The following is a 13,577-nucleotide window of genomic DNA, read 5'->3' as shown; positions in this document are numbered from 1 at the left end:
CATGCTATTTTTCAAGAGATCATGTAAAGATGTGTAGATGGAGTACTTGCTAAGTTGGGATGTATGATCATGTACAGATGGTACACTTACATGAAAGAGAGATTATATTAAAGAAGAACCTTTCAACTGGTAATCTTCATAAGAAGACAACAACAACAATGTCTTAATCCCTCCCAAATATTGTTGTAAGATGACAGATACAGAAAAACTAGCATATATACTCTAACAGACAGCTTAATATTAGCAGATTGAGGTCCAACTTAATCTTAAAACACATCCAGTCACACAGTGAAAGTGATAATCAAAGGATTTGATGGGTAATTTTGTCATTTCATGGTTTTATCCCAAGATAAAATATGATGGGATTAGTTATACCATCAAAATGATGGGATAACTTATCCCAGTACTATTTGTTAATACCGGGATAAGTTATCCCGAACTTGAACAACCAAACAAGCTATCAAAAATTTTATCCCGGAAGACTTATTTTATACCGGGATTATTTGTTCTAATACCTTACACCAAACGACCCCTTAATATAAATGGAAGCAAGATCAAGCCAGCTTTCCAACTCCATTGTTCTGCAATGGTCTCCAAACTCCTGTTATGCACATAAGGTCAAATTATTACTTCTTTATCCACAAAAAAAAAGATGTCATTTTTAAGAATGTAAGGCAAGCAAATGGGCTAAAACAGCCCCTAAGAAGGACAAGTGAAAAAGTCAACGTCTGCAAGGTTGCACATCAAAAGAAGCAAGAGAAGCCCAACATATTCATCTGTCGAAGGTTTATAATGAGGCTTTAAGGTCATATCAGTTTTCATTCACCTCCCATTATGTCAAGGAAACCACCATTGTGCTAAGCAACTCAAGACTTCTCCCATTCCAAGGGTCAGAGCTAGCTAGTAATACCAGAAGAAAAAGCCTAACATTTATAACAATCAAACTTTTAAAGGTCAGGGAGACAGTGATAAAAGCATTACCTTCCCCTTTCCTACCAACCCAACCTCTCCTTTACATACATACACAAAAAGAAAGGGAAAAACCTTTCATAAATTACCAAACGGACAAACTGCATCGGACAGTTATGCAATATGTAACCATATGAAACAAACAAGACCATTTTAAATGAGAAATAAAGACGTGCTTTGGTCTGCCAATATCCCATTTGATGTGTTTGCATGAGAAGCATGGTTTAATTGAGATCCCCAAGCATCTCCGAGCAATTTGTTTAGGAAGCAATGCGCATGCTACATGTGTTTAGTCCCTCCCTTAACATTCATCTCTGATTGATAGGATAGCTCTGTTGGCTTTCACTAGCCATGGAATTTTTATATTAGCAGGCACAACCTGTATAATTGTTAGCTAACCAGCTAGTTAACTGATACACATAGTTCAAGCTCTATAGAGTTATGTATAAAAAGCTTCATGTTTTGTAAAATTAGGTCTTGGGCCAAACTGATACCCCAAAAGCTAGCTCAAAGGGAGGAGGATTGCCCAAGCCTTATAAAGAGACCACATATCTCATTAACCACCAATGTGGGACTTTTTTCATTCTTCAACATGGTTATTTTACTAGCAAACCCCTTACAACCTATAAAAGCATCAAATAAGACAGATGAAAAAAAGCTTTTGTCGAGAAACTCCATTTCAGCTTATAAGAGAAAGACTTGCTTACTTTGAGATCTTCCCCCAATCTGAAGCTTTTTCTCTGAACCTGAAGAATAGCAAGAAGCTAAGTATATGTTTCTATAGCATTTTTCACTTGACCCTGTGCGATTTGTAGTTCAGCTTAGATCCTCAACAATTCTCCATGATCCCACTTTCCACTCCCCTCTAGGCAACATTAATGACAGTTTCAGCATCGAGAAACTGTTTCTGAGCTGATAACACCCGAGCCAGTAACATCCACTCTTTCAGAGTAGAACCATCTTCCAGTTTAAGCAACCAATTTGCCTAATGGACTGCGGCATCCAACTTTCTTTGTTCAGTATTTTCTAGACAAAGATGGTATATGATATTAGTATCACTCATCTTTGTTAGCTTTCCAGCCGATTCAAAGGATTTAAGTGCATCTGCATGTATCTTAACCCTCTCGGAATCAGTCAGTATTGTTCTAGAATGAGCTGTAAGTGAGAGCCCTAATACATAATGGGCAACACCCAGCAACTCACTACATTGTTCTTGCAGGCTTTCAATAGCTCTTTGAGCATAAATTATCCCCTCGCTTGCACAATCTGGGATTTCAGCACATACTTTTGAAGCCAATAACAAGCCTAAAATACAGGCGTGATCCTCTGTACTACTCAACAGTTTCTGTAACAAGTTCAATGCAGTGAAGTCATCTCCTCCTCCATAATAGCAGAGAGTTAAAATAAGATACATCTCTTGCCGATCTATAATTATGGGAAGCAACTCTTCTACTTTGCTAGCCAAAGTCTTTAAACGACTTGAGATAGATAATGCATATGAGAGATGGTCAAGAATCGAAGGACAATCTTCTCTAACAAGTCTAGTGGAAAATTTAACTACAAAGCCAAGGTATGACCCAAGCGAAATCATTTGAATATGTCAAAAAGCATATTAATCAGAATGTCTGATCAAAAGCCTAAAGCACGCTCATTTATGGAAACCAACATACAGTCCGAGTAAAAGATTTAATATAACCTGATACACTTGGGATGGGTGTAGCAGAGTTGCAGATGACATTTTTTAGTTCTCAGTATTCATCAAGTATCAAGTATGGATTTAGTACATTGTTGGAAATCCAAAAGCATTAAAAAAACAAGGTAATCTACAGGTTTTCAGGATAATTTATTGACTCAATTGACTAGATAAGTGAAGGATAGGTTAACAAAAGCACAGACTGAAAGTGCAAACATTCAGAATATCATCATGCAAAACTGATGAAATGCAACCACTTTCCAGAAAAAGAAAACATTAGGGAAGCTAGTAAAATGAGAAATATATTACTATGTATTGTGCCGTTGCACCTGACTGATAAAATAAAATACTAATAAATGAAGCAAAGTGAACAAACTTGTCCATTATTGAAATGACTATTACAAAAAAAAAGTGCTCATAAAGATATTGACTGCGACATATACTCTACCTTTGTACCTCTGAAGAGCCTGCAAAAATTTCGCTTTGAGAAAGACTGCTTCAAGGAGCACACTCACAGCGTGTATGGACAGTGTTGGTTTAGAAAAACTCTGTGAACGTCTCTTTTGAGTTTTCACTCTTTCGGCAAGGGCAAGTTTCAAATTAGGAGTCACCAAGGCAATATCTATCCCTTCAAAAACAAGAAGAGCGGCCTCTAGGTTCCCCTTCTGATATTCGTATCTTCCTAGTAATGCTCTTGCTTCCTAGAAAATATTGACAACTTAGTTAAACTGCCACCAAATGGAAATTCTGCTACATGCAAATTAAACAGGGAAGTTACCTCATAATTCAGACAACCACTCTCACGCAAAGATGATTCAGCTCCTTCAATATTTCCAGTATCAGGCTTCTGTCCAGCTTCTCCAGCTCTTGATGAATGGACACTTGATATGTAATCCTTAGTTGCAGGGGACTCAGGAGATGGAACCAGTTCATCCATCGGGATTTGTTCAGATGAGCGTAGGCAATCCATTATCTTGCGTACTTCCAGACTAGTCTGAGGTCTCCCCATTTTGTTGACTCAATTAACATTCTTCATATTCTACAATCTCTCACACAATCCTTCAAAGAGCAACACCAATAAGGAGTTAAGCTCATTTGTCAAGGAAATTAGCTAGAACTAAAAAACTACAAGTACCACTCATGAATTTTCGTATTTAAATGAAAGTCACAATCATGGGATAACAAAATGAAAAGGATAAGGGGATTCACATGATGATGATCAACCATATTACTGCCTCCCCTCAATAAATTTACTGCTTTCCAGCCAAATATTTCTTTCCTTACTTTCCCTTGCTTCTATGTTTCTTTGAGTACAACATCCCACTGTAATAAACACAAAACCACAAACTTCTCTAAGAAATAATATATCATCAACAACAACAATATACTCAGTGTAGTAGCACAAGCGGGATCTGGGAAGATTAATGTGTACCCAGACCTTGAGAGATATGGATTGAGAGGTTGTTTCCGATAGACCTCCCCTTGAGAAAATAGCAAAGATGGAGAAACCAAGACAAAAAATCACACAAGGCATGAAAAAGAATAACAAAGGAGGAACAGTAACTATAGCAAAATAATACCAAATGAAGTATAGTAACAGTATAAAGTGATAGAAACCAAAAAGTGAAAAATTTAAAGCACAGTGGCAAAATTTCTAATTTATTCAAACTTATATTTGTCCCCCAATGTCAAATCATTTTTCTTTTTACTTTTTCTATGTCATATTGAAAGTTGGGGAATGTACGTTATCCGAGTCCCTTTATCAAAAAATTATATTATTTTTATATGATAAAAAAAAAGTAATGATAACATGATAAGAAAAATGATAATTTGGAACATGGAAAAGAATTATACTACCTTTTTCACCATTAGGAAGAGACATTGAAAACAAGAGAAGCCAGACGCATGAATCAAAACTCCAATCTTTATGTCATCAACCAAAGAATTAATACAAAAAAGCTTCAAATTTTTCTTTGTTGTTAAATTATGTCTACCTACTTTCTTGTTTGTTCGTAAAATTACCAAAACAAATAGAGTTCAAGAAGAGTCTGAGAACCCAATAATGATTTGATACGGTAATGATAGTATTTTAAAAAATGAAGTTTCAAATACCATATCATTGCCAGTAAATCAAGCAGACTCATTTTTATTTACTGTACTAAAATAAAATCATATTTTCAGCAAACTTTTGTTAATTTTTCTATAATTTAGAAGCATTAAAATTTTAACATGTGTGCTTCATCTTAAATATTTAAAAATTTCTCTCCTAAGGGTATTTTAGTTATTTCATAGCACTAGAATGGTAGTCCATATGCATATAACTAGTATAAACTGTTACAAAACACGTGGCATTCGAATGTCTATCTTTCTTCTTTGTTAATCAGGAAGATCAGATAGAAGTTGTTTTCCTCTTGTGTTGGGTATTTTTTTTTGTTAAAATTAGTTTACTATTATTTGTCATTTTTAGTTTTGATAAGCCTCTTATCTGGGCTTTGTGGGTTATTTTTAGTTTTGATAAGCCTCTTATCTGGGCTTTGTGGGTTATTTTTTTGGATTTTACTTGAGGATTTTTTATTCTAATGAAAGAAAGAAGACTTAAATCACGGGTTTACTTGAGGTTCTTTTTGTTCTAATGGAAGAAGAAGGTTCAATTCGAGTCTTTCTTTTCCTAATAGATGAAGAGTTATTTAGGATTTTTGTCCACTCTTATTTTTAATAAAAGAAGAAGACTTGATTTGATTTTTCGATTTTTAGAATCTGTAGCGATTTATTTATTTAGCACTTTTTTCTTTGTTCTATCATAAGATTTGTATTATCATATATTAATTTTATATATGTGTCTCAGATAAGGATTAAAGTTAATACAAAATGCAGGACAGACTTCTCAACTTGACACCGTCTTTCAATTTGGCACCTTAAATGGATGGTGTTGATTTTTAACACCTTAAGTAGTCATCAATTGTGTCATTTTGATATGTTTTGCTGATTTGTCATATTTGTGTGTATTGCACACATTTTGAGCGCGTGGAAAACTTAAAGATTACTAATTTTGTTTCTTTTTCTTCTTCCTTTTGATCTCCCCCAACACGTTTTTTCATTTTTATCCACCAATTACTCAAACAACCATGACTTCTTCCTTAATAATAATCAAAAGTAGTGACAAATTAATCTACCATCACCTTCTTTTTTCAATTTCTATAAATTCATAATTTTCAATCACTCATTTTAGCTCAATTTTTGCCTCAATTGTACTCAATTTTAAGCTCCTTCAATAATGAAAAAAATTGAAATGAATTTTAGAGTTAATATGAAAGAATGAATAATGTCAAATGCAATTTAATTGTGAAAATTTTCTCCAATTGTGAAATCTCAACAAGTTTTTAACAGATTTTGTTTGGGATGAATTCTTAAAAAAATTTTTTTTTTTTTTTTGAAAAGATGATTGTGTAGTAAAAGGTAATTGAAGAGAAGATTTTGATTGTAGGGGTTGGTGGGGGTGGGTGGGTGGGCAGAGGAGGTGAAATGGCAATAGGAATTGGAGAATACGACTGAGGGGTGGGGAAGGGAGTGGAGGGTGGAGGTGGGTGGGTGGGATGAAGAAGACAAATTTGGTGGGGGTGGGGGTAATCATAATCCATTTTGTTTACAATTATTTGGGTTAAAAAATGTCAAGTGTCAACATTTAATTGACATCTTTTTATTTTGATTAAAATTAGTTATTTAAAAATTAATTTGGAGAGAAATGATAAATGTCCATCGTTTTATTCGTCAATTTTCATGTCACTAGTGTGTGTTGCACACACACATAGTATTTTTTTGCTGCTTATGAAAAAAGTGTTAAAATAACACACTTGAAGATTGTTTTAGGTGTTAAAAATGAACACCATTCACTTAAGATGCCAAAGTGAAAGATGGTGTCAAGTTGGAGAATGTGTCGATGTATATGATGATGGTGATAGGCTGTTGTTATCACTTTAAGTCTGTAAGCATTTCATTTGTTAGATTTCATAATATTTACAGCATAAATGTTGCTGTAATTTTTTTCTACCTAAATTTTATTCTCAGTTGTTGCTAGTATTAAGTTTTTCCTCTGCCTACAAATTTCTTGTACTCAAGAATCAAATTTTCTCTCTGCTTTGGTGAGATGGTTGACTATATTGTTTAAAGTTTAACATTTAATACTAAAGCGTCAACCTTTGGCTTTACCAAAAAGGAAGACATGATCTTCTTGATTCATATACCACTTACCTATAGTTATGAAGATGAAAAGATATTTACAAGGTATGGATTTGTGCTAAGCATGTATTCACTAAAACCTTTTGATGTTCCGACCATTGGTCATTGTTGATTGATTAATTGATTTTAGCATAATGTTATTTATTTCTCGTTTATGATTTTGTGCCAATACTGATTTTGTTTATTTTTTTAGAATGTGTGTAGAGGGTTGTATTTCTAGCATTTTGTATAACAAAGAAGTATATCCTGAAGAAAGTTTTTAAAAATTAAAGCAATATGGTCACACAATATTGCTTATTCAAGATGAAGGTGTCAAGATGTTTATTTCCAACTTGGCTGCCCAACGCGCTGGTATGTTTTAGAATTCTGTCAAAGTTGTTGATTGATCGGATCATATTTAATTATTGTTTTACTTCTATGATTTTACTTTTGATCATATTACTTCTTAATTCAAGTCGTTATAGTCCCAAGTGTTTCATTAATTTCAGTTGATTGTTATATTTTCATTTTGTTAACACTTTATGTTGTTTTCGAGTACATAAAATCTGTATTTCGGCACAACAATTTCAACAAAAGTTCAAGTATAAAACAAGTACACTTATGAAGTTATGCAACACCTTCAACACGAGATCAAAATGACCTTTCAAAGAAGTGTGTTTTCAGAAAATTAGATGAAACAGAAAAAGGTCAAGTCCTCCGAATTAACAGAGTGTCCTTAAGGAAATAATTCTCCTCAAGTACCCGAGGTTGCGGAATTTTCCTCCCAGGATAAAATGGCCTAACAATTCGACTGTAGTGGTACCTCAAATGATCGGATTCTCTTTGAACTCACTCAATGATTAGATGATCACATGGAGTATTTTGAAGATAAGAAGTGCTTGTAAATACAGAAAAATTTCGTATCTAAACCTGTGGAAAAATGCAGGTTTATATAGCCATTAGGTGCCCCTTCCGAAAGGTGATAATGGTTCACCGGAAAGGTGTATTCTTTTTGAATAGTCATGTCTGTCCATCAGAAAGAATGTGTTTTTTTCGAATAGCCACAACCATCCAAATAGTCATATCTTTTTTCGAAACAGTGTATCTTTTACTTGAAGAGTTGTGTCTCTTCGGGCAGCTGCAACCATTGTTCCTGCATATAGAAGCATGCACGTTAATGGAGGTTCAAAAACTACAAAAACTGATTGCGTTTTTTCCTTTGTTTTTTTGGATTGTTCAAATAAATTTTGTCCAAAAAGATTAATCTCATCGATCGATCATTTTTCAAATTCAAATCCAAATCCGAAGCCGAGCGAGCGACGACGATGGCGGCGTGAGGTACCTTGTGGTTCTTGCCTCACTTACCATGTGGAGTAAGTGTTTCTTAATATAAACACTTGAAAGTTTCATTCTCTCACTAATGTGGGAGAATTAGTAAACTTTCCACTTTTGAGTACACTTTCTATTTTTTAGTGTTATCTCAATTTTTTCCCTCCACTTGGTTCCCTCCATTTTCCATTCACACTTTAATCTTGAACCCAACAATCTCCCACGTGAATGGGGAATGATGACTTTTTTCATAAAACTTTACGGATAAGTATGTGATCATCAAGCAAAGACTGATTGCATTTGGATAATTGGGTTTCCCTTTGAACATTCTGTAGTGAACCTGCATCGGATAAACTCGATCAATTGGTAGATTTGATATCTTTGAACCGTCGAGCTTTAATGTACACCTAGATAACACATGTCACAGAACTAACCTTTCACCGTTTATGGTTCTCATAGTTTTATTCGCTTCAGTCATGAACACATCCCAGTCTCATGAGAGCTTAGAGAAACACTTGAAAGTTTCATTCTCTCACCAATGTGGGAGAATTAGTAAACTTTCCACCTTTGAGTACACTTTCTATTTTTTAGTGTTATCTCAATTTTTTCCCTTCACTTGGTTCCCTCTATTTTCCATTCACACTTTAATCTTGAACCCAACAATCTCCCACGTGAATGGGGAATGGCTACTTTTTTCATAAAACTTTACGGACAAGTATGTGATCATCAAGCAAAGACTGATTGCATTTGGATAATTGGGTTTCCCTTTGAACTTTCTGTAGTAAACATGCAGCAGATGAACTCGATCAATTGGTAGATTTGATATCTTTGAACCGTTGAGCTTTAATGTACACCTAGATAACACATGTCACACAACCAACCTTTTAGCGTTTATGGTTCTCATGGTTTTATTCGTTTCAGTCATGAACAGGTTCTAGTCTTATGAGAGCTTAGAGAATAGGCCTTTACTAACATTCTTCTTGAAACGGCTTCCTCTTTGCCCTCACATAGGTGATTTCTTAACGTTCAATCCTATAGATTAAACTATTTGATCAAATCTGCTAAATTTAGATAATCATTAAAAAACTTCACCCCATAAGTCTTATCCTTGTTTACTAAACATTGTCTACATCATGAGAATGGATTGGGTATATTGATAATGTTGAACCTGTCGGACACAACTTTGTTTGATCTCCTTGAACCTAGCTTTTGGGATCTCCAGTCTGCTAGGTAGAGTTACCGTCATGCTGACTTGTCCTCGGCCTAAACCCATTCTCTTGGATGTCCTTTCAACTCCTTCTCTAGATAGGCCTTTTGTAAGTAGATCCGATACATTATCCTTTGACTTCACATAGTCAGCAGTGATAATTCCACTAGAGAGAAGTTCTCTAACAGTATTATGTTTCTATCTTATGTGAAGAGATTTATCATTGTACATCATGCTCTTTGCCCTGCCTAATGCAGCTTGACTATCATAGTGTATACATACTGGTGTCAATGGTTTGAGCCAATAAGGAATAGCTTCCAAGAAATTTCGAAGTCATTCTGCTTTTTCACCAGCGTTATCTAATGTGATAAATTCTGATTCCATTGTAGAGTGAGCAATACATGTCTGTTTGGACGATTTTCAAGAGACTACTCCTCTACCTATAGTAAATACGTATCCACTCGTAGATTTTACTTCATTCGATCCGGTGATCTAATTTGCATCACTATATCCTTCAAGTATTGTATTTTTGTATTGATATTTATAAATATCGGTATTGTATTTTGGCATTGATATTTATAAATATCGAATACCAAAATTTTATTAAATATATACCATATATCATATTAAATATTAGAAATACCACAATCACGATATCAAATTTTGGCATTTGGTATATACCTTACTGCGTTCACCTTTATTTTAGGTGTTGAAAATATATTTAGGTGGTGAACATGATATTATAAATAAATAATTACATATTTGAATAGTAGTGTAACTATTAATAGACAATTGGTATGTTGGATAAAAACTCATTAGTTAAAATTCTAGATTCCCTTAAGATGTAATAAAATTATAAATTCAAGAGAAAATGCACTAGAACCTTCCAAACTTGTCACGACAACTTACTTTAGCACTTAAACTTAACAGAAATTTACATAGCCCCCTTAACAACTTTAAAGTAAATTATTTTCACCCCCCACGGTGCATTTAACCAGGTCAAGGCTTAGTGTTGTAGGACCACACGTTTTTTAATTAGTTCACATCATTTAAAAAATCGATCCCTACTAAATTCAATCTGATTTATCTTTAATTAAATAATCTACCCATTTGCAATACCCGACCGCTTCAATCAAATACCCTTAATCCATTAGAAACCTGTCATTTCTCTTTATTTCACTCTTAATCAAATACCCCTAACCCCTAATCGCGAGCCAAAGTATTTGTGCCCAAACACTGAAATCGTTGAGGGTTTTTCTACTTGAATCAAAGTATTTGTGCCCAAACACTAAAATCTTGGACGTATTTTTTCATTTACATAGTCTAGGGTTTTAACCCATTCATTTTTCAAAGGGGTTAGGGTTTTTTGTTTTTAATTTTCAATTTTTGCCAATGTTTGTGGGGTTTTTTTTTACTTTTTTGCAGTTTGACAATGAATTTTGTGTGCGTTAGGTTAAGGTTTCACCGTGGAGGAATTTTACAACAAAAACTTCAAATTAAATACATCAGAGGTATTGTTACAGATTGTTTTGATGTAGATGTTGATAAATTCTCTTACATTGAGTTTGTAGGATATGCCAAAGAAATTGGGTATAATCATTCCTCTTGTATAGTTTATATTAGACCACCTAAGTCTTCTCACTTGGTTAAATTTACATGTGATAGAGATATTTTGGGTATCGTACCCCAACTAAAAAATGGAGATATTATTGAACTATTTGTGTCATATTTAATTGAAGAAGTTGTAGTCCCCCTACCCTTGAATATGTAACCCATGTAGGTGGAGAATCTAGTGCTTCTTTTAATAAAGAGTCTGCTCAAACATGTGAGGGTAGTCAGAATTTTGGGTTTGAAGAGGCTACACAAACTAGAAAATCTACTATGAGTATTAGTAAAAAGTTGGGTGATGGGGCTTCTACAGGTGTTGGGGAGGAGGTTGATGCAAATTATACAGGTGTTGGGGAGGAGGTGGGTGGAGTTTCTGCTAGTATTGAAGAAGAGATAGGTGGGGCTTCTGCTGCTATTGCATCAGATGTTCCAATTGTTGAATCTGATTGGGAAAGTACAAGTGAAAATAATGAAGATTCAGGTTATGGAGATTTGTTTGATGAAATTTATAATGAATATGGAAATGATGTTCATGAAGAGGTTAGGACTTTGAGGGAAGATAAGAAAGTTGCCAAACTAAAAAAGAAAAAAAGGGTCCTAGAGCTAAAGGCGTTAAATTAGGCAAAAAGAAAGTTGTTATTGGATATGATGACTATTTATCCAGGAAAAATAATACTTTAAAGGATAAGATAGGTGTTGATGAGCCATATTTTGATTCAGATAAAGAGGCCAGCTTTGAAATAGACACTGATATAGATGCTGATGTTGAAGATGAGGTCCAACAACCTATAAGAAGTGGGAAAAACAAGGAGTACAAAAAGACCTAAAAAAATTGTGTTTAATCCTACTTGTAGGTTAGTTATTTGGGAAACTAGTTTATGTATTGAAGATGTTAAGTAATTCAGAGAAACAAGTACTAGGTATGTAGTTCAAGAACTGTAGAACTGGACAAGTTTGTTAATGAACCAACTAGGGTGAGAGTAAAATCTGCAGATGGTTGTCCATGGTTATTGTTTGGTAGTCATGATTAAAGGTTAGGGATTTTGTTGTGAAAAATTATATTCCAGTGCATAAATGTACTGTCACAATAAAAAATAAATTTGTCAACTCAAAATATTTAGCAGAAAGGTACAAGGGCAGAATTATTTTTTAGCTAGGAATTAGAGTTTTTCAGTTGCAAAATTTGGTGAAAATTTTGAGGGTCTATAAGAGTTTGTGACCTCTTGGACTGATTTGTCCGAGTCCATCTTCCTCTTCTTGCTCTGACCTGGTGTTCCCTCATCTCCGAATTTGAGTGGATAGATGAGGAAGCTAAAGCGCACCTAAGTGTTCGTGTCGTACTCCTCCACTTCCGCTCTCCTACATAATTCAGTAATAAATGAAGGAAGGAGAATATGAGTACCTCCCTGTTTCTTAAAGTACCGCCACTCGAAGAGAGCAATGCCAAATAAGATGCAGGCTACCATCCGAGCTCTCATGTCTGTGACAATAGTCATGTGAGTGCATGGTGAGACTCTATTACATATGATGTTCAGCCACGGCCTGGATTCAGCCTTGAAGTCCTTCATCAAAATATCCCGCTTGGTGGTGGCCCATGAGACTTCTTTTCTAAGACATAAGATATCAGTCATCCAAGTCCCTAGCTTGCATCCCTTTGTACAAAACTCCCCCATGTCAACATTTGGAAGTCCATACACTAAATTAATTTGTTTCGCTCTGAAGTGCACCTATTTACCCCGATTTTTCATTACTGGGTTTGCAAAGGAGACTGCGTAGAGGTTTACGTAGAACTCACGCACCCATTGCTCATTAACAAGGCATGGTTCAGGGATAAAACACATCCACCTAGTTGTAGTGAGCCTGGCATGGAATTATAGAAACTTCTCTTCCACCTTGTCTAGGCTGATATCCCTTTCAGGGAGTAACTTCGTTCTATGGAAATCTGCGTCGTACTGGTATTGGCATTCTGCGAACACGAATCGGGTGTCGTCGAAGTCTATCATTTTAGAGTAACTTAGAACGTATAAGCAATGCACTTCAGGACAATATTAGAATTATCAAACAAAATCAATATTAGAACAAACAGATAAGATCATGAGGTAGTGCTATAGAAGGTTTCGGGGGAAGCTAAGGGTCTGTAAAAATTTTGATGTCTTCCAAAACTAGCCCTCAGGTATAGCGGCCGCGGGGCTTTGACCGCAATCGCGGTACTTGAGACCGAGTTGACAGTTTCAGCACATTACTTTGAAATGCAATTTTAACCCAATCCCTTGTTTCAACTAGGCATACAACATTATAAACAGAGAATTCCAAGCCTAGGGTGTGTGATCACAGCCACAAACTTACAGAAATTGAACATTGATTTTGTAGGGGCTTTTTAATCGCACACATGGTGTACACTTCAATTTAAGCGGTTTAAGGCTTAATTTGGGTACTCAAGACTTCCCCAATAGTGTGTACACTAACTACAATAGCTAACCACAGCACAATGACAACTAACCATGAATTTGGTAAAATAAAATTAATTCAGTCCCTTGTTATACAGTACGAGTTCAA

At 35.0% G+C, this 13,577-nt stretch overlaps 1 protein-coding gene across 7 annotated transcripts in view; it reads right to left on the bottom strand.

The window, feature by feature from the left end:
* LOC107863889 (protein NPGR2) overlaps positions 1–4,877 on the bottom strand; it is a 10,410-nt gene extending 5,533 nt beyond the window's left edge. The window contains exons 1-4 of one of the 7 annotated variants that reach the window (XM_016710076.2): positions 3,872–4,466; positions 3,441–3,721; positions 3,119–3,363; positions 516–601 (exon numbers count right to left, since the gene is read on the bottom strand). In XM_016710076.2, coding sequence (XP_016565562.1) covers positions 517–601; positions 3,119–3,363; positions 3,441–3,671 — 561 coding nt within the window. In that variant the 5' untranslated portion in view covers positions 3,672–3,721; positions 3,872–4,466 and the 3' untranslated portion in view covers position 516. Of the gene's footprint in view, positions 1–515; positions 602–3,110; positions 3,364–3,440 lie in introns of all 7 variants that reach the window. The other 6 variants (XM_047409316.1, XM_047409319.1, XM_016710074.2 and 3 more) reach the window with 6 other exon arrangements.
* Between the last annotated feature and the right edge of the window lie 8,700 nt (positions 4,878–13,577).

The sequence above is a fragment of the Capsicum annuum genome, chromosome 3 (assembly GCF_002878395.1).
Source record: "Capsicum annuum cultivar UCD-10X-F1 chromosome 3, UCD10Xv1.1, whole genome shotgun sequence".
NCBI classification, from domain to species: Eukaryota; Viridiplantae; Streptophyta; class Magnoliopsida; order Solanales; family Solanaceae; genus Capsicum; species Capsicum annuum.
Note: the sequence above shows the minus strand (reverse complement) of the source record. Positions and strands in the feature narration are given on the sequence as shown.